Below are 26,629 nucleotides of genomic sequence, written 5' to 3'. Positions count from 1 at the left end.
TTTTTCTTCAAGGGAGATACTTATTCTATGAGTAACAAATTACTCCTCATTGATGATCACTTTATTGATTCCTAAGGGAATGGCATAATGTAAAATGTGTATTGTAGCCTGTTTCTCATGTCTTCTGAATCTGGCACAGAAGCATATTAATGAATAACTATAACTGAGTTTACTACATGTAAGTCTGAAATTATTCTTGCCAAATTCAAAGAAAGACTTCTGTTTACTTTTGTGAGAATACAGTCATGTTTTCATGAAAGGCAATGCTATATGAAAGTTTGTTTCTGGTCCCACATCAACTTCGACGATAGACAGAAAGCCCTATACTTAGTCGACATGGATTTGAGATTCATTGCTCTATTCCAACTGTTTCTTTGTGCTGTCCACATTTTAAGCTCCTTGTCCTGGTATTCCTCTGACTGGTACTACCTTCCCTTTCCAAACCCTGGAACCCCCACTGGTAAAAACATCAATGGTTCTTTCGCAAATGTGTTTCTTTCTTGTTCTTGTGATGTACTCAATGTTGTTTCTTCTGTATGTATTCTGTTTTGATTTGATTGTTCATTTCCTTTTTGGAAAAAAAAAAAAAAAAAAAAGAAGATTCAAAACCAAACCAGTGTATAAATGCTTATTATCTTGTGATGGTTTTTCATTTTTCATTTAACACTCATAAACTGTCATTTCGCTGTGAGTCAAAATATTCTTGAAAGTGCAGTGTTTTTTAAGTGCCTTGCTTTATGTCTCATATCATGTAGAAAGTTTACTCTTAGTTAATCTTACATTTGGTAGGCAGTGTTCTAGAAAGATATTTCTAATTTTTAACTATTTTAAGAATTCATAAAGAAACTTGTGCACGTTAAGATAGAATTATTTTTCTTCTGATTGTAATTCACAGTCAGGATGAACCTACTTCTGTGCACATTACTTCTAGTTTGAAATTCCCTGCTCTCTGAATAGATATGAGAAAGTTTGCTTTAAACTGCTGTTTTTAATGAAATGTGTTAGATATATCTGGCCAATTGTACAGATAAAAAATAATAGTCATAGTTGTGACTGTCTCTGCTCAGTGCAGAGGAGTTAGACCAGATGTCCTTTGAAGATCCCTTGCAACTCAAATCATTCTGTGATTCTATGATCACTGAAGCTAGAATTTAAACAAAACACCCTTCCCTGAACAGTAACACCTTTCCAGTCTTTTGGGTATTGTAATGAAAACTATTTCTCCAAGTTTTTAATCCGAGGAACTTTTAATATAGCTAAACCAGGTAACTCTCTGTAATAGACATAATTATCCCAGCTTATGGTTTGAGTTTTGTGGAAAGGTGAATAAGTTCCCAGGTGAGCAACATGACAGTTGATAGGGAAATTTTGCATCTAAAATTTTACTCATTTTGATTTCCTGTCCCGTTTTCTTCTTTTGCGTTGTCTTAAAGAGAATATTGCTAGCATATCTATGGAAACATAATGTACCAGTCTTTCACGTTGATACAATTTGTACTAACATCATTGTTTTTACTGCTCTCAGAAAACAATGTCTTAAATGGATATAATGCTAGTATATTGGACTACAAACTTCTGAAATTTTAGACTGTTTTTAGACTAACCTTTTTATCTATCTAAATGTGAGAATTAATTCAATTAATTCAGTTGCATTTAACTGATACTGCATTTGTGAGACATCTTTAAAATATTAACATGAAAATAGGAATTTCAGAATTTCAGGAGGACCATTTATGTTGTTTTGCACCATATTTGACAATCTTTGTCATGCGCTATTGTGTCACCTATGGAACCAGAGTAGTTGATTTCCTCCTTCAGAAAAGACTCCAGAATTTAGACAGGGAAAGAATTAGCTATTAATATTGTATTGTGGCTTTTTTTTTTTTTTTTTTTTTTGGTTCTTCATAAGTTCTCGGAAGGCTTATTATAATAAAATATAATTTTAGCATTGAATTTGATCTGATAGTTAAGGTTGTGTTATTAAACTGATTGGGAGTTACGCAAATGCTTTGTAATGAAGACAGTGAGAGAATACATGAGGGCTATTTTAATCCGTTAATTACGTGAAATCAATAAATAAGCCTTTCTTGTTCTCTGGCATAGTCCCACTTAACATGGTTTTCTAAGTTCATTGTAATTCTCTGTAGCCAACATTGCAGTGGTGTTTTCTACATTTATATTGCTGTTTTTGAATCGGTGTTTGCATTTATAAGGGGCACTTAAGTAGCTTGAGTTCAGAGAAGTGGTTCTTGGTGAGAAAATCCATGCTTTTCTTTTTTGAATCAGACTCTTGAAGTTTCAAAGGCATGCAGTACACAGAATCCAATGCAATATTATCAGTAAAAATAAATTTACTATGATTAATTTACTATGAGAGATCTTTACTCTTGCTTAGCTGCCTTCAAAATGAAGTCCTGAACCTTTCTGGAAGATGAATGTGTCAGTATTTCTGAGTAATAGAAGTCAAATGTTTTCCACAAGGGATATTAATTATAAACAATCAAGTAATAATAAAATAGAGAGAGAATTATCAAACTCAGACACGTGCACTTTCAAGGAAACAGACATATTTCATTTTTTCAATCAAATTTCTTTTCATTTCCTGTATAGTTATACTTCTGTTCTTATACATCACAAACACAGGATATCAGTTTTTCCAAAACTACACACATAAATTTTTCATGTGTGTAGTCGTACCATTTACGTACAGCATGAGCAGTGGCAGCATTTTGACTATTTTAATTTATGTGTAAGCAAGCATATGCAGAATATACATCATATCAACAAAAGCTAAAGAGGACAGTGTTGGACGACCTGAGCCCTGCTGTATGCAGTGTGCATATTTGTAAGTATATTTTCTAAATAAATGTTTAGTGAAGTGGCATGAATTTATGTATGCAACAGCAAAGGTTGTATTCTTAGATTTTATAGAAAGAAATGAATCTGCACTTCAATTCTGTAGTTTCCAACAAGGTACCTCTTTCAGTCTGTAAGTAACATCCGAAAAATAAAACTCAATATCAACATTGGTTCTAGTCAGATTTTAGTCAGCTGTAGGAATGAATAACAAGCATTGTTTTAAATCTTAGTATGCCCAAGCTGTTGGAAACAGTGCTTTTTATTTATTATTTACTTTAAAATAGAGAAAGTGATTATGTTCAAAAGGATTAACTTTTTCAGCATATGTGAGATTATATACATGCAATTTGATTTTGCAGAATTGTCCAATAACTTGTATTTATTTTGTGATTTCTGTGTGGTACAGCTGAATAAAATGCCCTCCCAAACCTTTCAAATATTAAGATTGGGATTTGTTTTATAACATTTATAAATTCCAGTGGGTGTACTAAAAGCAAGAAGATAAATTCTCCATTAACTCATACATGTAATCATTTTAAATTGAGACTTTTTGTTTTCCCTCTAGTTCAGAAAAACGTTAATTGATAAGAGGTCAAAGAAAAAAAAAGACATTGAAAAATATTTTAACTTACTCTGTAGTCTTATCCGTGCAGATGGCTTTGATTCAGTGATGTCTTGATATGTAAAAAACACATAGTCAGGCCCTTTATGAGCTTCATTTTGCAAACTGTAGCATATCAACCATTTTCTCTGCAGTTGTCCTGTATTTTTTCATCCTTCAATTTTGCTGTCTAAAAATAACACTTGGTCACTTATTCAAATGATGTATATTCTCAAAGAAAATAAGTTTTGTGGTTTCCATTTTTATTTCCATATGCATTTTCCAAATAATTCTCCAAAGTCCTAAAAGGGGGATTTCCTGTGGACCCTTGATTTGTTTTAATCATCAATATTATTATCTTCTTATTATCTTTTATTGGCTGCTGTTCTGCCTTTTTCAGAGTTATGTTTGTTTTCACTGATGAATGTTTGTTTCTTCTCATCTCAGTTCAGCATACACAGTTAACTGTAGGTGTTGAAATAATTGAAATAGTGTTGTTTTAATACAAGGCTTGCTAGTGTACTGTTGTTCATTGAAGGTTCATGAAAATTGTTTTAAGATTTATACTTTATCTGTCTACCAAAAAATGAACTGAGGGACCTAAGTCAGTGAAGCACATTGGCATTTGGTTCTAGTTCATCAGAAACTAGAAACTAGTTTCTAGAACTAGAAACTAGTTCAGATAGCTATAGATTTCATGGGTTATTCTAAGATATTTTAAAATCTTATCATTTATTTGAGGAGTGATTTTCATTACCATTCAATTAATTCTCTTTTCAAGTACTTTGTTTTGTGATGAATGGTAATTAAATTCATCTGATCCCAACCTTTGTTTGTAATGCAGCGTTCATGCCTAGAATACTCAAAAAAGAATGTAAATCATGGATTATTTCTAAAATGTTGCCCTGCTCATGCTGCTATATTTATAAATCCAAAGTTAACTTTTTTTTTAATTGAGACTTTTTGAAACAAACTATCTGTCAAGCACAAGTCATGTGCTTCAGGTAGATTGGAGGCTATACATTTTCTCTTTCCTTCTTTAAATTAAATATGGAGATTTTCTACAGGGGGCATGCAGTATTCGCTGTCAGCCTGTGATAATCTGTGCTTCCATCTGTACTTTCTGCAGGAGAAAAGGTGATGCAGGATGATGAGTTCACCTGTGACCTCTTTCGCTTTCTTCAATTGCTTTGTGAAGGACACAATTCAGGTTTGTGGGCAGCCTTCCAGATAAGTCAAGGTGGCACTAAGTTAAAGATAACTAAAGATAAAAACTCTTCATTGCTGTAAGTTGGGCAGTCTTCATAAAATATTATAGAATGTAGTGAGGCTGCTAGACAGACACAAAAGAAAAATGTTTATATGTGATAAATTGTCAGGCTGTTTAGTCTGTTTAAGCTTTGTAGAAAAAGTACTGGTTTCCAAACTGTTGAATTTTTAGTCTTCACCTGACTGGAAGAGATAAACAATATAGGAAAATGCACATGATTTATAACTTCTAACCAGTAATTGAGAGGAGAAAATAATTTGCATGAACCATTGGACATATTTTTGACCCTGCAGCCAGGAATTGTATAAATATGAGACTTGATTTCATTGTCACTTTGCAAAATATGTATTAGGCATCGTTCTCTTGGTATTGATGGAATTCTGAGGATGTAAAATTTGTCATAAATATGGCCAAGTTAAACTTCTACAGATGAAAATAAATAAATCAAATTCCTGGCTTATGTTTTGCTGATAAATTGATATGATCTCTGTAATAAAATGCTGAAACTCTTAAATACAATTAGTAGAAAAATAAAAATCCATTCCTTTAAGATATACTTTTTTTGATCATATTTAATTAGAAATAATTTTGTGAATTTTGCACTTAAATTTAAACTAAAACTTTTATTTGAAATTTTAGATTTTCAGAATTACTTGAGAACTCAGACTGGTAACAACACAACTGTTAATATTATAATTTCCACTGTGGATTACTTATTGAGAGTTCAGGTAGGTTAACTTCTGTACTAATTAAGTAGATGACAAAGATGACTAGTATTTATGCAACATTTACCATCATGCTTTTTATGTATTTTGATCATAAGGTAGACTGTTCTATGTGAAAACTCAGAACTTCTTAATTTCTTTGGAATTTCCTTCAGCTGTAAGTGGTTTCTTGAAACAAAATATTCTGTTTACAGCAAGATCAAACTTCATCCTTAAAGCACTGCTCTGCCAAAAAGGACATGGGGGTACAGGTCAATGGCAAAATGAACATGAACCAGCAATGTGCCCTGGCAGTCCGTAAAGCCAACCATATCCTGGGCCGCATCAAAAGAAGCGGGCCAGCAGGTCAAGTGAGGTGATCCTACCCTTCTACTCTGTGCTGATGAGACCTCACCAGGAGTATTGTGTCCAGATGTAGAGTCCTCAGAACAGGAGAGACATAGAGCTCAACAGAGTGTGCCCAGAGGAGGGCCACAAAAATGATCAAGGGGATGGAACACTCACCCTATGAGGACAGGCTAAGAGAGATGGGACTGTTCATCCTGGAGAAGAGAAGGCTCCTGGGAGATCTGAGAATGGACTTCTCAGTATATAAGGGTTTCTATAAGAAAGAAGGGGATAGATTCTTTAGCAAGGTGTGTTGTGACAGGACAAGGGGAGTGGTTTCAAACTAAAAGTGGGGAGATTTAGATTGGATGTAAGAAGGTGATTTTTTGTTGTTGTTGTTTTTTTTTGTTGTTGTTGTTTTTTACAATAAGGGTGGTGAGGCACTGGAATAGGTTGCCTAGAGAGGTGGTGGATATCCCATCCCTGGAGACACACAAGGTCAGGCTGGATGGGACTCTGGGCAGCCTCATCTAGCTCTAGTTTTCCATGTTCATTGCAGAGGAGTTGGACTAGATGACCTTTAAGGGTTCCTTCCAACTCAAATGATTCTATGATGCAGCGCATGCAGAAGGTAGGTAGGTAGGTAGGTGCTAAGGAAGAGCACAGATCAGTGCATGCAATTATTGACTGACTCCAGATTCAGCCAGCTTTTTCATCCATATACTGATTATCTTACCACTGGTCTGTTACATGCATGGCACAAAGTGAAACATAAGAATAGTTCATCATTTCCTAATGGATGTGTGTTGGGGTAAGGAGGAGGAGAAAAGCAGAAGGCTAGTTTAAAAACCTTTCAAGCCTCTACTTTGAAGTTTATCCTTAATTTTTAAATGTGAAAGCTTACCATTGTTACTGGTAATGGTTAATCACTGTATATGATACTCAATCTGCTTTGTTTCCTTTTTTTTTTTTTTTTGTCTACCTAAATTTTCTCTTAACCATTTATGTATTGTGACTAAGAATTCCAATCTATTAAAATAAGTATTCTTTAAGTTGCTGCTGTTATCAATGTTGCTATTTATCTTTACACATTCTGTAGAAGTTGTAGGGGTAATACAGCGATTTCTATTCCACTGCTTACTTTGTTGAAACTTTTATGAGGTTTCCTTTAGGGAAGGCAGATACAGGTATCTTGCATACAAAACTACCTTTGTTCCCACTACTGAATGGGTATCAAGCACAGAGTATAAAGAGAAATTCTTTCATGAGCAGCATTCAACATCACAGTAATACTGTGTCCTCCTGTTCAGAATGCAAACAGTTTCATTTTTAAGAGCAGATGGCAACAAATCTCATTCTTTTTTTTTTTCCTTTTTTTATAGTCTTTTTTTTCTTATTGTCAGTTCATTATTGTTCCTATCAATTCCCTTGAGATGAAAATTCTTGAAGTAGTACTTGACAAACTGTGAGGGATCATTTAAAAACATAAACTGATTACTTTTCAGAACTATATTTCTAGCTAATACTTTTCTGATCTTGATGAAGAACTGATTAGAGAAACTTTGCTTGTGTAATCTCTTTGTGCTTCTCACAACTGTTTTTAGGAGTCCATTAGTGATTTCTATTGGTATTATTCTGGGAAGGATGTTATTGATGAACAAGGACAACGAAATTTTTCCAAAGCCATCCAGGTTGCGAAACAAGTTTTCAATACTCTGACGGAGTATATCCAGGTAGAATATTTCATTGTAATTTTATGGATTTGTAAGAAAATGTGTAATACTTCAGATATATAAATAATGCAGGTAAAATGAAATATAGATAGGGATATAAAATAGACAGAATTGTACTTCAAAATGATTTTAGTGCATTTATTCAAATAGGAAGTCAAATTTTGTATTACTGGTACCACTCTTTTGGGGCTTTAATAATGCAGACAAATTTACACCTATTAGTAAATAATCATCCTTTGGTTGTTTACAAAGTGCAGACACTGTGGCAGGGGAGCTGGGGACTTGTTGATCCTTGAGGTCCCTTTCAGCCCAAGCCATTCTATGATTCCATAATAGTAAGGTGGATTTTTTAATTAATTATTTCTGAGGCAATGTTGATTTCCTCGCAACAAATAAAAAATGAAGTGTTTAACTAAATTATTAATCTCAAAATGTGTTGAAAAAAAATCTTGTACATATTATACTGAAACATGATAACTGTGCTGAATAAATACAAGTATCAGCAACTTACATGTGCGTACACGTGTTTATTGTATACTTGTTTGGCAATTCACAGGAAATACTGTTAGCTAGTAAATATTTTATTTGCTATTGTCTGAGGTTTCAAAAGATTTTGCAATCTTGCTTTTTGGAAGATGAATTTTTTGGAATAATAGTTTTTAACACTGTTCTACAAGTAGATTTACTGGAAAAAAAGCCAAACCTACAAACCAGGAATCCTAGTCTCTAATCTCTTATAACAATTTTGCATCTGTACTGTATAAGGTTATTTCTAATTTACAGGTACATCAGCTTCAAGATTTGTACTCCTCTAACATTTGTAGTTTAAAGTTGCGAATAGCTAACCTATACTTTTTGTCCTTCTGAATTGTTAATTGACACTTAGCTAAAGCAGGGTTGGAATGGTTATTAGCAATTGGCGTTGTTCATGGTTGGCGGTGTTATAAAATAGGCAATTCTATTTATGCTTCTTTTTTCATAGCCTTTTTTAAAGGATAGACCCCTACTATACCTCTCTGTCTTTCTGGTTTTTTTTGTGGATTTTGTTTGTTTGTTTTGTTTTAATTGAGTTTCTTAGATAAAACCTGCTTTTTTTTTTTTTCCTCTTATCGCAATGTTAAAAACAGGGGCCATGTACTGGGAATCAGCAAAGTCTGGCACACAGCAGGCTATGGGATGCTGTAGTTGGTTTTCTTCATGTATTTGCTCATATGCAGATGAAGCTGTCTCAGGTATCTTTTTGTTTTTGCTTTTAAAGTTAATGACTTTTTAGTAAAGATAAACTGTGTTTGTTACTGTGTTTGAGTAAATAATAACAGCAGTTGATAGTGAAGGTAAGAGGAAAAATAAAAAAGAGGTGAAATAATAAAAAAGCATTTCAAGGCATAAACTATGGAATTACAGTAGATGTGAATAGCAGGCCTATGAAAGAATTACTGACCACGGTCTCAAAGCTGATTAAATGAAGCATATCACCTGAAATGCAGAAAAAAGTACAGTTTAGCCCTGGTGTTTCCTATCAAAGTTCTGCCTCCTTGTTTTCTGTGATTTTGCACAAGGCTTTTATGCAGGAACTATCTTCCCCATTTAGGTGTCTAGTTCAAAGCAGATATCTAAGCCTTTTCTATTCTCAGTAGAGAAAAATTGTAATTAATCTTTGCAATGAGTATATTGCTTTTGGATGTGAGTACTCCTTTCATGAACTACAAAGTATGGGAGATTAGCACAGACAGTTCTGAAGAGGACTAAAGTTAGAGAAGAATTCTATCCTTAAACACCGTGTTTTTCAGCTTTGTAATTTTTAATAAGAATTCAGTTCATCTTATATTATACATTTTTAATTGAATGTAATAATTCTCAGTTTTTTACATAATTTGATATTTTCTGAGAATAGTGTCATAATTATGAAAAAGTTTCAGTTGTTAAGCAATAAAACTCTGAAGGCTATGGCAATTTCCTTATTTATTTATTTATAATGTAGACCATGTGTCCACGTTAAGTATTCTTTGAATGTGTTCCATAGTTGAAAATAGTCTGGCTTAAATATTTTTTCTCCTTACCCGTCAGATTTTACACCTTGAAATGGGTCAGTTACTTAGGTCTGCAGACTTTCTGCTACAGATCTCAATTCTTATGGTTAAAAAGATGACACCTTCCAGTAGATGACATAATACTGAAAGCTGCTTTTCAAAGTGATGCATTGAATTTCTGTTTACATCTATTTCCAAATCTTTGTAGATACTATCATGATTTTGGATTATCTTTATTATATTCATAATAGAAAAAAAAGCCAGTGATTGGGTAGGCTACAGTGGTGACTATTGTGCTTTGTTCCTGAACCACTAAAGCAGCGTGGAAAGTGATATTTAAGTAGTTAGAGACAGCCAGTCAAACACATGTAAGCTAATTGTTGATTAAGAATCCTGATTTGATTATTAGCAAGATCTGCATTACCGTTCCACGGTAATGACAAGTGTATGGTTTGAGCTGTGCCAGCATGAATTCATACTGTCTTCTTTTAGCTAGTACATCTAGAAAATGATGATACTCACCCAGCCGCTTCAGAGAAACCCCAGAACCTTTGCTCAAAAAGATGCACTGTAGTGTGAGAAGTTATTCGTGCTGTTCTGCACAATGACAGAAACAGCTCGCTACAAATGTATGATAAGTAGAGACAGTGTCTTTCTCTTGTGTGGAGCTCAAACTCTTAGCCTTTGGAAGCTTGTTTAGTTTCTTTTATAATCATGTTGCACTTTGAGCTCTATATGCTGCTGCCATGGTTGTTTTTGCAAGGCTTCTAGGCTGTGAACTTGATTACATCAACAGTAATGCTATTTTAGATGTTATTAATCATTACAGAGGCATCACCTATGGGCTTGACGTACCCTGTTATTGCTTTATTCCTTTATTACCACTCTCAATACTAATAATCTCATAATTTTTAAATGTTATTTTTACAGGGTGATATCTGCATAAACATATATGAGTGTCAAGGAAGTCAATAGACATCTTATTTATATGTTTGTGTTCATTATTTAGGATTCCAGTCAAATTGAATTACTGAAAGAATTAATGGATCTTCAGAAGGATATGGTTGTCATGTTGCTGTCTATGCTGGAAGGTAGGTAAAATTTAATGTTTATTTTTCTTTTACAGTTATTTTGTAAATGTTTAGGTTTTTGACTTTCATGTGAGAGTTGTGAGAGATGTTAGGTCATTAATTGCGTGAGAGATTTCTATAGTGTATTTGATATCATTTATATTGCTTCTGCATGTCATAATTGTGTAAAATCCAGCTATTGCAGAAGTTACATTTTGTTTCTGTGAACTTGGCTTATCTTTTGGCTTTAAGTGAGAAATTCTACTGTTGAAGTTGGAATCCTAAATTCTATGAATTGAACAAATTATTTATCATTTTGTTAACAGCTTTAATAGGTTGCAATTAATTTTATAGCCATCTTGGCCATAAATATTAGGCTTCAACTCTCCTAGTGACTTAGTTCAAAGTCCTTTAAAACTAGAAATTGAAAATTGTCATTCCACAGAGAATGTGATCCTTGTCAAGAAATACATGTAGGTAGTTGCTGTCTAGAGGCGATCAATAGTACTCTGCTTAGAAATACACAAACATAGACAATTGAAAGATACTTTCTCTTTTTTTACTTCTTTCATGTACATTTATTGTCTTGAAAGAAATAGGAGGGCAGCAAATGGATCCTAAATTGCAGTGTAACATGGGTTGCTATTGTTTGGTCATACGAGGTCAACTGAGATGCAAAGTAAATTCTTAGTATATGTAGACAGCACTCTATGAGGGACCTACTGAACTAGTCATCCTCACTAATGTGACACTAATTCTATCTGGCACCGCAATAGAATGTGTAGTGTTAGTATTGAAAATCTGCCCATGTTTAGTACTTCAGTAAATGTAACAAATGTGCCTCTCTATGGCTTATTTGTTCTTAATTTCTCTGTTAGCAAATATTCAGTCACGTTTTTTCCCAAGTCTTAGGGTATTTGTATTTTTAAAAGATTTCGATTTTACAGCTGGTTTCCTCATAAAAGTGTCTTAGCCAATGTTTTATCAATCTTCCTCTTTGCTGAAATGTTTGTTGCTATCAGTATCTCTAACTTCATGTTATCACATCTAGGTAATGTTGTGAATGGAACTATTGGCAAGCAAATGGTTGATATGCTTGTGGAATCGTCCAACAATGTGGAGATGATTCTGAAGTTTTTTGATATGTTCTTGAAACTGAAAGATTTGACTTCTTCTGATGCGTTCAAAGAGTATGATCCTGATGGTAAAGGCATAATTTCAAAAAGGGATTTCCACAAGGCAATGGAAAGCCATAAGCATTACACCCAGTCTGAAACTGAATTTCTGCTATCATGTGCTGAAACAGATGAGAATGAGACTCTGGACTATGAGGAGTTTGTGAAACGATTCCATGAGCCCGCCAAAGACATTGGTTTCAATGTCGCGGTTCTCCTGACCAACCTCTCCGAACACATGCCCCACGATACTCGCTTGCAAACTTTTCTTGAACTGTCAGAAAGTGTGCTGAATTACTTTCAGCCTTTCCTTGGACGTATAGAAATCATGGGCAGTGCAAAACGCATTGAACGAGTGTATTTTGAAATAAGTGAGTCAAGTCGGACTCAGTGGGAAAAACCTCAGGTAAAAGAGTCAAAGAGACAGTTTATATTTGATGTTGTAAATGAAGGTGGAGAGAAAGAAAAGATGGAGCTTTTTGTTAATTTCTGTGAAGATACCATCTTTGAAATGCAACTGGCTGCCCAAATATCCGAGTCAGATCTAAATGAAAGGTCAGCAAATAAAGAGGACAATGAGAAAGATAAGCTTGAGGAACAGGATCCTGGAATGGGTTTCTTCTCACTTGTAACTATGAAGTCAGCATTAGTAGCGCTCAAGTATAATTTAATGACTCTTATGAAAATGCTCAGCGTGAAGAGCCTAAAGAAACAGATGAAGAAGGTGAAGAAAATGACCATGAAGGACATGGTTATGGCTTTATTTTCTTCCTACTGGAGCATTTTAATGGGTTTACTGCATTTTGCCTGTAGTGTCTTCCGGGGCTTCTTTCGCATCATTTGCAGTTTGCTTCTTGGAGGAAGCCTAGTAGAAGGAGCAAAGAAAATCAAGGTGGCTGAGCTATTAGCTAATATGCCAGATCCCACTCAGGATGAGGTGCGTGGGGAAGGAGAAGAGGGGGAGAGGAAGCCAGCAGAAACTGCCTTGCCTACTGAAGACTTGACTGATTTGAGAACTTTATCAGAGGAGAGTGATCTACTCTCAGATATATTTGGTTTGGATTTGAAACGAGAAGGTGGACAGTATAAATTGATTCCTCACAACCCAAATGCTGGTTTGAGCGATTTACTGAGCACTCCTTCTGTAGCACCAATGCCTGAGGCACAGGAAAAAGTCCAGGTAATCATACTTTTTATTTGTGTTGTATGTTTCTCTTCTTTTTCATATGTGAAGTATAGTCTTGAAACAAAACTTGCATCTATTCCTGTGTGGCTTTTGTTGCATTTTCTAGGGAATCACATATAATCCCTAAGGTTTCCCTTCTCTGACATCCTAAACTGAAATGCTTACAGACTTCTTTAAGTACCTGGTAATTTGGTTTTCTTATAATTCAGAGCTAAAATGGAGGATCAATTTTTTCTCTGAGCTTCAACTGTTAAAAAAACCTCCCAAAGTTAGAATTCTGTACTCTGTATGTTTTTTTTAACTATCTTTGTTCCATATAATAGTGTTTTGATACTTTAAAAAAAAAATCTGACTATCTCTAGGACCAGGTGAAAGAAGATGAAAAGGAAGAGAAGGAAGAAACAAAATCTGAACCTGAAAAAGCAGAGTATGTATAATTCTTACTAATGATCTTGCAAATACATTTGTTTCACTGAAAAATCAACTTGATTTATACTTACTCCTTTGCCTATAATTTTGTTTCCATTCAAATACCACAGTTGTTTTTTTTAATCCATCTTCATCATCAGGACACATTTGCAAGTAAAGTCCATGTAAATAATTTCACTCAGAGATTTTATAAATCTAGGTTTCAATGAAATGAGTACACTTCTAAAAAATATCTTGAATCTGATAAATCATTTTATACGCATCTGTTTTAATTGGGCTTAATTTCATCTGTTCATTTAAGGTTTTCTTGGCAAGTATGAAAATAAGAAGAAAATTTCTTCAAAAAAATTGTAAGAGTGTTTGTGTTCCAGAGTTATCTATCAGTGGTAGAGACCAAATCTGTTTTGCTCATCCCATTTGCTATGGCATACTTTGACCTATTTGGATTTTGCAAAAGCTTATTGTTCCATTATGGTTTTAATGAATTACTGAATACTTGCACATTTTTATGAGGATCATTAGCATTTGATAAATAATAATTTGGGGCTTTTTAAGACATGATAAAATCTAAGTTTAATGAGATCACTGAGAATAAAAAAGCAAAACATAGGACTTGGCTTTAACCAGTGAAAATATGGCACTCCATCACCCTTTTTTATTGTTCTTGCTAAGTGTATAGTTCCTGTCGCTGATATATCACTATCAAAATTCCTAGTGCATTCCTTACTCTCAAGCTATCTCCATATTGCCCTCCTGGGATGATAAACTCTTGCCAGTAATTAATACTCTTCTTTGTAATCAGTACAGAAATTTTCTACAAATTTGTACTGGCTGCATTAAAGGCAAGTCTTTTTGACTTTTGAAGTTCACTGTTGATTGCACTGCTTGGCTATGTGAGTTGCAGTGATACATGTATTCTTTGTAAGGAGTGCAAGTGTCTGATGCTGTTAGCTGCCCTGAAGCCATCCCTAGTGTAAGATAAACTTTCAAGTGAAACTTTGCTGAAGATATCCTACTATGAAGCAGCTTAGGACATCAGTTATTCTGTTTGTAGATAGATGGATTAATAATGTAACATATAAGTTGCCTCTCACTCTGATTTGGCCTCAAATGGTCTTCTGTGATCCTTTCATCTATCATGATGTCAAGTCTCATTAGCTTCCAAAATAATTCTGAGTTCCTAAGACGTTGTGCTTCAAGAAGGCAGCCCACTGGCTATGACTTTTTGTAAGCATCACGGTGATGATCACAGATTGAAATGCTGTCAAGCTTTCTTATTCCTCTCTCCTCCTGGAGGGAGTACTTACGTCATCCACAGCAGGACAGAAAAGCAGAAGTTAAAACATGAAGCTTCGTTTGTAAATACAAGAAAAAACAGTATTCTTCAGTTTGTGTGAAAATCAGATTGTTCAAGTGCATGAGGTTGGATGGGAGTGCTCAGACATACGGACAGTTGGACAGACATTTGCCAACGCAAGTATGAGCTGCACAATTAGGAAGCAGAGCTTCAGGTAATAAGTTTGGAAGATTCTTGGTTACCTGCATCTACCAGTCAGTGATTCTAACTTCAAGGTGGCAAACTAGTAAATTCAATTATCTGTAGATTTAACAAGTACGTCACAATTGCCAGTGCTTTATGCTGAAGATGGATATCTATACTTATTACCAATTTGTATGCACTGCATGAATCATGACTACTTGAGCCAAATGAAAGGATGCAGTGTTCTTTCATAGGGTGTGGTTTAGTTATTTTTATGTCAATTTTCTTAAATTGTCATGTTATTTTGGTTTCAATTGTATCCTAAGAGGAGAGGATGGAGAAAAAGAAGAGAAAGCAAAGGAAGACAGAGCAAAACAGAAGTTAAGACAGCTTCATACTCACAGATATGGAGAACCAGAAATTCAGGAATCAGCTTTCTGGAAAAAAATTATTGCATATCAACAGAAGCTTCTTGTAAGTTGTTTTCTACCCTGTGGCTTACATATTATGAGAGAGATGTACCTCAAAATTATTCTACCAAACCGAAAAAGACTGATTTACATCTGATAGGTCTCATTCATTCTTCTATGCACAGTCATCCATAAATTGGATATAAAGGCAAAGATTTGTTTGGATTGATAAGTGAAAAACAAAACAAAACCACAAACACAACAACAACAACAACAACAAAAAGCAGCTACTCACTCACTCTCCTCTGATAAGACCGGGGAGAGGATTGGAAAGGTAAAATAGTGAGAACTTGGGGTCTGAGATAAAGACAGTTTACTAGCAAAGCAAAAGCAGCACATGCAAGCAAAGCAAAGCAAAACAAGGAATTTATTTCCTGCCTTCCAAGGGCAGCTAGGTATCCAGCCACTCCCAGGAAAGCTGGGCAAATCACGTTTAATGGCTGCTTGGGAAGACAGATGCCATCAATCTGAATATCCCTTGCTTGCTTCCTCCCTCTTTCCCCTAGCATTTATTGCTGGGTGTGTGGCCTATATATCACTTATGCCAGTTTTGGTCAGCTGTCCCAGCTGTGTCCCTTCTCAGCTCCTTGTGCACTCCCAGCTCCTTGCTAGCAGGGCAGCACAAGAAATAGAAAAGTCCTTGGCTCTGGGGAAGCACTGCTCACTAACAGCTAAAAATATCAGTGTTCTGTCACGACTATTTTAATCAAAAATCCTGAATACAGCATCTTAAGAGTCTCTATGATCCCAACCAAAACCATAAAAAAATAGCCATTTCCTAGGTTGTAAAAAGCAAATGAAAGAATATTAATGTACTGGGAATATACAATGACCTACATCAAAAAAAGGTTACAACTGGTAAAGATAACATCTCAGAAAGATAAAAACAATGTAATGTCACCTTCTTTTAAATGTGCTTGCTTATGTACAGACTTCTTAGTGTGATACGCTCTTAATTAATTATGTGGTGAGAGGTAAGGGGTTAAAGTTATGTGGGCAAAGGAAATGCATTGGGAAAATTGGGAGTAAATTTTCTTCAAATTTTTGTGGCTTCCTGGTAGCACTACTTTGCAACCTTGAAATTTTTGCTTTTTTTTAAACTGTTAGTTAATTCATTTTTTGATCTGTTATTTTATAGATAAATGGAAAGATATAGATAGAAACTTCTTCAAAGGTGATTCATAAGGAAGACATATGTTGTGAAACTTCTTTAAAATGAAGTGGCCCAACCAACAAGATGGAATGACTATAAATTTAGATATTGTTTTGAAACTTAAATATTCAGTCCACCATAGAACGTAGGTTTAAGCAAGAATTTCCTCACTGAAACAAGATTTCTCTTAAGGTTTCATGGGCTTCAACTTTCATTTTTGATGTTCTTAATATACAAAGGGATAGAAATACATTAAAACTTTATTTAATGCATAATTTTTCAGTCTTCTGACATTGAAGGCACTAAAGAAAACTAGCATGGCTGATATCCTACATACAGTATAGTCTGACTGAAATCATGGGAAATTCTGAAGCAGAGTGTGAAAATATAATTTCTTTTTCAGATTGGGACTGAACATTCATCACACTTCTGACAATTTATTAGTTCTGTAGCTTAATTTCCCTAAAATAATGCTTAATAATGAATTTCAGGATTGTGGTATCATTATGAGGCAGGGTGTATTTAAGCTTTATTTATGTTTTCAGAACTATTTTGCTCGAAACTTTTATAACATGCGGATGTTGGCGTTGTTTGTTGCCTTTGCCATCAACTTCATCCTGCTTTTCTATAAGGTATGTTCATTGCGCTGTTGCTTTTAATGTTGCATTCTGAAAAGCATTCAGGTTTTGTAGACTGTGTTCTACTGTAAAAAAAAAACTGCCAACCTAACAGAGTAAATACCTTCTTCAGACTGATACTTCAGAGATCTAACAGTGATAGCTGATGTGTTTGCATGAAATACACAAATAGCTATTTCCTGAGTTCTGTGCTGTGACAAATGCAGCAGAGTGAAAGTATCTGTGCCTCAGATGCTCCATTTCATAGTACAGTGACTCAGCCAACTCCAATTTTCACTGACAACTTAGGCTAATACACTTCAGCTGAGATGTCTTCTTGTGTCCTCATACTCCCTTGAGAGAGTGTACAGCTGTGTAGAATATCATGGATCATCTTTGTCAAGGTCTGTAGTAAATATAATACAACTCAAGATTTTCCAGATTCAGTTCAGTTCTTGGAAGAACCCTGCTCGTAAAGATTACATGCAGCAATGTCAGGAGTTCATGGGGTTTCTTCTAGGAGGACTATGCCCTTTCTTGAATTCAAGGTGATAAATTTGGCATGGCCTGCACTTGCAATGGAAAGAGAGTAAAAGAAAATCAACACTGTCATAGGTTAGTGTAACAAGACAAAGTGGTCTCTGTGAAATATTTGCTGTGAACATTTTTTGGAGGGGGGAAAAAAAAAGAAAGATTTCCTCACAATTCTGTTGTCCTTGATGAGATTGTTTTCAGTTGTACTATTTAACTTGTAGTGGTATAAAACATCTGTCAAAGGAATACACCTGTAATATTAAGATATAAGTGATTTAAACAGGTCTCCACCTCTGCTGTGACAGAAGAAAAGGAAATTCCTGTAGTGTCTACTGGAGAAAATATGAAGTTGGACAGCTTGGAGAGTGACAGCCAGAGGGTCATTGCAGTGCACTATGTACTGGAAGAAAGCAGTGGCTACATGGAGCCCACACTGCGAATTTTGGCCATCTTACACACGGTCATCTCATTCTTCTGCATCATTGGGTATTACTGTTTGAAAGTAAGAAAAATTGATCGCTGTTTTTAATTTTAGCTGCCAACTTTTTGTCCACCGAGTTGCATAAATTGGAACAAAGTTGTAGCACCTTTTCTTAAACAAGTTGAGAAATCATATAAATACTGTTCTGCTAGTGTAATCTGCAACAAAAACTGAGTTAGGTGAATTGTGAATTCAGAAGGTTCTAGGCCAGATCCTGATTTGTTGGTCTGGCATTGGATCATAGGTTCACTGTTTCCACAGTTACCACATCACGCAGGCAAGTATAGCAGGAAATTCTTGTGACTGTCAAGCATTGTTTGATTTTCCACTATAAATTAAGTTTCTCTGCAGATCAATAAATTCTAAAAATGTTGTTTTGTTTCACTGGTTGGCACAAACAGTGGAGGCTCAGATTTCTGGGTATGGAGATGTCCTCTTCTATTTCACAGCTTTTTATCCTCTTGAACTCTTAATTATATTTTCCCGCAATATTCTTTACAACTACATTTATTAGCTGACTAGAAGTGATTGGCATTCTTTATGGTAAATAATGATAATAATTGCATTCTTTCCAAATCTGAAAACGAGGCAAGGACTAAATGTGGGTTCAATCTCTGTCTTTGGAGATGCATTGATTTTAGTATTGAAAATATTTGTAACTGCAGTTCTATGTACATTTGTTTCTAGAGAGTGTTCCACATGAAATCCACTACATTTTTCTCAATTAGTTCTATGAAAATAAGATCAGTACTATTGTTACTGTATGTAATACAATAATCATCTTAATTTAGTCTACTTTACATTGTTATTTTTTCCATATACCCATAAAAAGTCTTGACTAGTCATACTGACACCATTGCAATGTGGATGCATTTTGAAGATCTGTGAAGTAATTACAGCGGTATTTATTTTCAAAATAAAAACCTAATGAAGCAATCCACTGTGCATGTTAATGCAGCAAAGCATGCATTTCCATTGGAAACAGACTTCTAAGTAAAAAACACTCTACTGGGACCTCTAGTTACATCTCCCTTCTCAGAATGTACTTTTGATTGTCATCTGGAATACAAAAATGAGTTGTAAGAAAAGCTTGATTCTTGCTGTTCAGGTGTCTTTGCTGGCAAAGGAGCACAGATAACAAATCAAATACACAGAATGTGAACGATGTTTAAGGATTTTACTTTTAACTGCTCATAATCTGTTCTCCGTGCTGTGAAACTTCAAGAATTCTTTAACAAATGAAAAGCAATGGCTAACACTTCTGGGTGCCAAAATGCAATCCAAAAGTGTGATCCCAAATGAATATTTTAGAACTAGAATTTCTAAGGGCTTTAGATATAAATATATATATATATATATTACATATATATATTTTTATTATATATATATTTTAGTTCTCTTTTATAAGACCAGTTCTAGTAGTTCCATGGAACTGTGCAACTGTTTCTATTGGAAGGGCCTTCAGATTTTTTTGGCCATCTTATTACAGCTGTGCAATGCACTCTTGAAGGCTCTGCGATTCTGAACTAACTGGTCCATGTGCATTTATACCCTCAGAGTGTTCTGGGCAATTGTCAGTTCTTTTATTTTTTTTTGCCTATTATTGTTTACATGTTCAGTTTTCATATTTAATTTTTCTAAAGAAACAGCTTTTCCTCTGAGTTTTCAGATATCTCAGTGCACTTTTTACTAATTTCTGATATGTTTTTTCAACTGCAGGTCCCACTGGTAATTTTTAAGAGAGAAAAGGAAGTAGCAAGGAAGTTGGAATTTGATGGGCTGTATATCACTGAACAGCCCTCAGAAGATGATATTAAAGGGCAATGGGATAGACTTGTAATCAACACACAGTGAGTTTTTGCTTAGTCTATAGTTTTGTAAGGAATTATTCTTTTTTATTATTATTTATTGTTGACCTGCATCAAGAGAGCAGTGACCACTGTGACAAGGGAGGTTATTGTCAACTTCTCTTTTTCTCTATCTTGGAACAGCTTACATATCGAGAAGAAGAAAAACAAATAATTTCTTTTGTCAAGCACAGAGATGATTGTTTATTGTTGTCAGTTCGAGTGAGCTATGGCTTGGATACTTTTATTGGCTCTTGAAGGCTCTCCTTTGGGAATATATTTAAAAGTCTGACTCTTTGCCTGTTCGAATTATGTGACTCAAATTCTTTTGACCCTTGTCTGGTCGCCATCAGCTCAGTTGCCCTTTTGCAGACATGCTAGCGTGATAGGCTCAATGCCATTTAGTAACTTTCATTTCAGTGAATCACCTGAATCGACAGCTGGTGATAGCAACAACACAGTCTCTTAGAAACAAATCAGTATATAATTTCTGTATCATGGTAAGTATTCTATCTCTTCACTGCCATCTAAAATGTGTACTTTTTTCATCTGTGTTTTTCAGGTCTTTTCCAAATAACTACTGGGACAAATTTGTGAAAAGAAAGGTAAGGCTTATTTTCAAAAATATATGTGAAATTAAAGTAAAGCTTTAATGCTTTTTTTTTCCTCCATTTTTGAAAGAATTATAGTTCACATTTCTTCAAATAAAATTTTGATTCAGTATACATATTTCCATATATGCCATTTTAATTATACACACAATTCCTTACCTTATATTAACAGTTAATGGACAGCTTTTTTTGTAATTTGAATAGCTATTCTTTACTACGTGTTTCGTATATATGGCTTGTTGTATAAACCAGAAATTTCAAATACATTCACGAAATAACATAGAGATGCATACACTTGTATATGCATTACAGCATGCATAAATAGTTTTGTCTCTGTGAATCTAGTTGCTGCACTCGCACCCTTGCATGCACATACAAGCACACAGTATAGAGAGTTCCTTAATCACTGAAAAGTAAGTAACTTTATAAGGAGATAATATAGATTGAGATGATTAGGCATAGGGCATTGCATAACAGCAGCACTGACCAGCAAACGATAGACGCCCTAGTGGCCTTTTTTATTCCCTTACTCCTTTGTTTCCTCACACTTGTTGCTCCCCAAATCACATAAATCCATCTTGCTTCCCACTTCTGATTCCCCTCCATAACAGGCAATAAATCTCATGCATTCTCCAAATGCTCTTCCCCTCTGTCCTGTAATGTGTCCCACACCCCCAGGCAGACTATTAGTCTAAAGGGTGATCTTAAAATCATCCAGTGACTCAACTTGGCAAGTTTTGTGCCTGGATACTGGGAGTTAGTTAGTCTTTTCTGGAACAGCTCTGGAAGGAACCAGACAGAAAGTCAATTTCTTGAAAGTCAATAATTTGAGTTCCTGCCTGCTGTTGTTCCCTGTGCTCCTCTGGCTTGTGGAGATAGGCCTTTGATGGGCTGATGACTCTGATGACTCCTGTTATGGTTCTGCGAGTAAGAGCAAGGTCTTATTTGAACTCTCCCCACACCACTGTCTCTCTGTGCTCCTTGATAGACATGCATAAGAGCTTTTGTTGCATAACCTAATTGTCATCTTATCAAAAAATAAGTCCTCTGTAATCAGAGGCTTGTGAAGGTTTATTTTTTTCATATGAGCATTATGTCGAATATTTTCTCAATTTTTTTCATAGAAAAATAGACATTGTATATACACAATATCATACAGTAAAAACAATCTTATTAGGTTTGGCCATGTTTGAAAAGCGGGTATATATGTTGTTGGATCAGATTTACCCCTCTTTCAGACTGCTTTAATGCCAAACTTCAATCACTTCTGGAAACATGTTTTTTGGAATACTTGCAGAAATTTTGCTAGTAGAATTTTTAGGTCACCCTGTCTAAAACTATATATTTGAGCTGTGTATTTGCTTTGCTTTTTAAAGTATTCTTGGGATCTTTTAAGTTGTTAGTGACATGTTTTTATCTGTCTATCTAAATAAAAAGGAGACACACAAATTCCCCATGCTAGTGAATGATCTGTAGTCATGAAGCACTGCTTTCAAGCATATGACAAAGAAGGCTTGTGTCTAAAAATTTCAAAAATTATCAACATATTCTTTAAGTATTGCTTATTAGAAAGCTGGTAAAATACCATCTCTCACCTTTGGTAGTCATTCAGTTATGATCTTTTTATCCAAAATTTTATACTTCCTTGAGTGCTGTTTTAAGAGTGAGAAGAAATGGATGATGTTTAGTGAGTAGCTGTTTTAGTGAGAATGAGGACAAGCATAAGTTCTTTTCCAGAAACATTTCCCATGAAACACATCAAATTTTGTAAGAAATAGATAAATAGAGTTCATTCAATTACATTTTAGCTCTATCTTTACTAGAAAGATCTTGTGAATCCTATGAATTTGCTCAAAAACATTTAACTCTAATGCTCTGTTAGAGATCTTCTGAATCCTACATACTTTATCTATATTATATTGTTTGTTGCATTATTAACTATCGTCAAGTCGTAAAATTATGCAATGATGATAGTTAGTAAGTAAGGACGTTTATCATGACTCTTTCGTTGTGGAGTACTTCCCCTTAAAGAAAAATCTGAAAGCATCCATCAACATATTTAAGCTATTTAGCAAAAAATTTAAATGATAAATATTTATTCTTTAGTTTGTTTCTTAATATAATAATGAGTAAGGGTCAAATACTTCCTTCAAGAAATCTTACTTTAATCAGAACTTTTCATGTAGATAGAATAGTCAAAACATCTCTTGCATGTGTGAGCTCAACATGTGTTTAGATGGGCTTTTTTTTTTTTTTTTTTTTTTTTTTTTTTGCCTGTGACTGTTTAGTTATTGTACTTCTGCTGAGTTGTTTTCCTCTCCCTATTTTCATTAAATGAGTAGATACATCTCATTTTTGACAAGCCCTCTTGGCTCTATCAAAGTGATTGGAAGCAGGAAAAAATTACTAAATGATATGATAGACAGATAGAAACAAACAAATGAAAAAGATCATGCGTGTTAAATTTCTTGTCTTAAGAAACCAAACTTCTAACCTCTGCTTCTCTTAAATGTTCCCCCTAACTTTAGGTCATGGATAAATATGGTGAGTTCTATGGCCGTGACAGAATCAGTGAGTTACTAGGAATGGACAAAGCTGCTCTCGATTTCAGTGATGCTAGAGAAAAGAAGAAACCAAAGAAGGATAGCTCCTTATCTGCTGTGTAAGCATTTGCTTCTTGTTTGTTTTTATTTTTGGTTTTCGTTTGTTTATTTTGGTGTGGTTTGAGGGCTTTTTGTGGTGTTTTTTATTGGTGGTTAGAACTGTGAACTCAAAGTTTGTCATTTAGACTTGAATTTTCTTACTGTATGACTTCTCTTTTGTAAGAAAATGGCTATATAAGATAAAACAATTTGCAAATTGAATTACATTGTGAATTCATTATAGACCACTTATAAAAAAAAGAATCCTCTTTTCTTATGTATGAAGTTTCAGTTTAATGCACAACTGCTTGAAAGCATCGTATTATTTCTATTCTAATAGTGTTGATATAACTGGACTAGAAACTCACATTTTTGATTTTTCAGCTCAGCCAGAATGAAATGAGAAAATTGGCACTGTACATTTTGGTTTCAAGGAAATGGTGGAATATATTTAAGTGATAGTGACTTGTAAAACCTTGGAAGTTGGATGATTAGTCTTCACATCTTTTCATAATTTGTTTTCCCTAAACTACATACTTGTCTGTACTTGCCAGACATGAGAAGAATCTCCTAGACATTGAAGTAGTCAGAGTAATAGTAATGGTTTTCATTCTTACAGAAGAGATGAAGAGATATCCTCAGTTTTTGCAGAACACTTTTAACACTATAGAGATTATAATGTAAGGGCATATGGATAATTTTCTGCAACAGTAGCACTTACTAATGTATTTACAAGAATTATATGAAATAGACAGTAGGACTGCTAGTAGATAAGAACTGCATTCTGGAAATGGCTCTTTTTTGCTTTTGTAAAGATGAAACTGAAAAATAAAACTGGAAGGGTAAAACCAAGAAAGAGGAGTCCACCTAAACAACCAAAACTGTAGTGCTGAAATCCAAAGGCTCTGTGGCATAGCAATCAATTTAATAATGTGGCAGGATTACTTTCTAGAATACTTTCTTTCCCGCTTTTTTGCTGTTGGGTAGTAGAACACATACTTGGATTTAGAAAATATTCTTTTTTTTTTTTTTAATTATTTTTATTATTGATAGAAAAAAAGATAGTGAGACTACCTAATCTTCCCTGTATGCTCATGACTCTTATTTAGGAAGAAAATTAAAATAATATTTCTATTGGTATTCTTGGAAAAAAAGAGACCAGAATGAAGTAGTCAGAGAAGATTGATGAAATGCTTATTTTAGAATCGTACCTTTCTGTTATATTTCTAATGTCTGCTTTATTTCATATACATTAACAGCAATGAAAATAAAATATGATTTCACGCATCTTTCATACTCTCCTTGGAGAACATTCCATACTTGTAGCAGCTGAATGTGCTGTGAGAAAATAAACAGCTGTGACAGAGATTTGCAGAAAATCACATTCTTCAGAAATTTACGTTTATCTACTTTATACCAGGTTCAAAACTAAACATGTATGAAGCTACCCAAATTCAAGAATCTGTTAGATTCAGTGTTTAAATATTTACAGCACAGTGAAGAGTGTACTATCAGTAGAAGCAGTCCTCCAGCTCAGTTAGGTTCAGTATTAGCAGATAAGTTCCCTTGTGACAGAATGACTTTGCATTGCAGACACTGATCTGTTCCAGGTCTGATGACTCCCAAATAGTGTGTAGTAATTTATTTTTCTGCATTTGTTTCAAGTAGGTCCGTTCCAGAGTAAAAGTGAATTAGGAAAAGTTTCTGATGTATTTCAGCTTCAGAGAAATAAATCAGCTGTAATGTCTTGTGTTTATGAGACAATACTCTTCCTGTAGATTGTGTTGCATAAATACTTATTTTGTTCTCATATAAAATTTGGTTTATTTATTTATTTTTACAGGCTAAACTCCATTGATGTTAAGTATCAGATGTGGAAATTAGGAGTTGTTTTCACTGATAATGTGAGTTTATCAGTGCATATATGCACACATTTATACCTCCTTAAAAATATAACCTTCCTAACTTGAAGTGCTTCAGAGAGCATAAGAAATATTCCAACTTATATTTAATTTAATACATAAAGATCGTGAATGTTTACAATGTCCGAATCTTTTCCCAGTTGCATGAGTATTAAGAATCTCAGTTTGTTATACTCCCTCCCACCTTTCCCCTTCTGAAATATTTATTTATTCTTGAGGAATAAGCAAGTATTGTGCTGTAAAATTGGGAAAATACCTGTATACGTTCTAATTAAATTTTTTCATGTTGTTCATAATCTTTACATCTGCAGTCACTTGAATATTTCTGGAGCAGTCAGATCAGTATAGTTAATATTTGTGGAATTACTGTAATTTATATCACTGAAACTGTTAGTAGGATTTGACACAATTAGGCTAATGATTTTACTCATTTGAAAAATGAGTCTTAAAAAAGGAATGATAAACAAGACCATTTAAATACCTTGCAGTTTAAAATATTATTCACCTTACGAATGCAAACGGTCTTATGATCATGGTTCGCCTGGCTCAGCTAATTTTTCTGGTGCAAAAATTGCTGGGTAACAAATCATTTTGGAAGAAGGATTGCTAGAGGATGAAGATGTAATCTGTCTTCAGTCAGGAAGACTGAAATTTGCAGGTTGAGGTTGGGATGGGAATCCACCAGGTCCACAGAATGTATGAGCTGTAAACAGTTTGAGTTTGTTCAGGATTATGCTTCCTCTAACAGAGTGTCTGAAATTTCTCTTGTAAGTATGCACTTGTCTTTAAGTCCAATAAAATTAAAATGATAGAGGAAAAAGATAAATTAAGATTTGTAGGAATAGTAAACTACATAAATTGTATTAAAGACTTAAGTAGCAGCTGTAGTAGTTTGAATGGATTTTGGAATTACTTTTCATTCTTTTGTTTGTCACTAACCTCCTTAGTGTATTAATATTTAAATGTAAACATCCAGAAACTTATAATAAAAAAATCACTTCAAAATGAGTTTTTCAAAATTGAAATGCAGAATTTGTCAATTTTGACCATTTCTTGTGCACTCTGCATTTGCAGATTTGATATTTTTGAACAAAAGGCAATTTCAAAGATAGCGTAAGAAAAAAGTCACAATTTTCTGTTTAATTGGAAAGCACATTCAAGCAATTTCTACTTTTCATAAGCACAGTAAATTATGTTAGACATAATAGTCATTAATTTGATTTTGTAATATAGTTGTTTTTTCCTGTTAGTCTTTCCTTTACCTAGCTTGGTACATGACCATGTCAGTCCTTGGCCATTACAACAATTTTTTCTTTGCTGCTCATCTCCTTGACATTGCAATGGGATTCAAGACATTACGAACTATACTCTCATCAGTGACCCACAATGGCAAACAGGTATCAACTGTCATCTTTTTTATTGGTCTGTTCAGAAGACCTTCTAGGAAGAGAACTATAACTGTATTTT

General features: G+C 34.3%; 1 protein-coding gene across 12 annotated transcripts in view; it reads left to right on the top strand.

The window, feature by feature from the left end:
* Positions 1-26,629, top strand: part of RYR2 (ryanodine receptor 2) — a 361,102-nt gene that overhangs the window by 327,518 nt on the left and 6,955 nt on the right. For all 12 annotated transcript variants that reach the window (XM_046939481.1, XM_046939480.1, XM_025149037.3 and 9 more), the window contains 15 exons: positions 4,590-4,670; positions 5,370-5,458; positions 7,387-7,515; positions 8,643-8,747; positions 10,555-10,636; positions 11,667-12,970; positions 13,339-13,403; positions 15,212-15,359; positions 17,054-17,140; positions 17,943-18,161; positions 19,860-19,990; positions 20,550-20,592; positions 23,127-23,260; positions 25,084-25,144; positions 26,413-26,559. In XM_046939481.1, coding sequence (XP_046795437.1) covers positions 4,590-4,670; positions 5,370-5,458; positions 7,387-7,515; positions 8,643-8,747; positions 10,555-10,636; positions 11,667-12,970; positions 13,339-13,403; positions 15,212-15,359; positions 17,054-17,140; positions 17,943-18,161; positions 19,860-19,990; positions 20,550-20,592; positions 23,127-23,260; positions 25,084-25,144; positions 26,413-26,559 — 2,825 coding nt within the window. The remainder of the gene's footprint in view (positions 1-4,589; positions 4,671-5,369; positions 5,459-7,386; positions 7,516-8,642; positions 8,748-10,554; positions 10,637-11,666; positions 12,971-13,338; positions 13,404-15,211; positions 15,360-17,053; positions 17,141-17,942; positions 18,162-19,859; positions 19,991-20,549; positions 20,593-23,126; positions 23,261-25,083; positions 25,145-26,412; positions 26,560-26,629) is intronic.

Source organism: Gallus gallus, chromosome 3 (assembly GCF_016699485.2).
Source record: "Gallus gallus isolate bGalGal1 chromosome 3, bGalGal1.mat.broiler.GRCg7b, whole genome shotgun sequence".
Classification (NCBI taxonomy): domain Eukaryota; kingdom Metazoa; phylum Chordata; class Aves; order Galliformes; family Phasianidae; genus Gallus; species Gallus gallus.
This window is presented reverse-complemented; position numbering and strand designations above follow the sequence as displayed.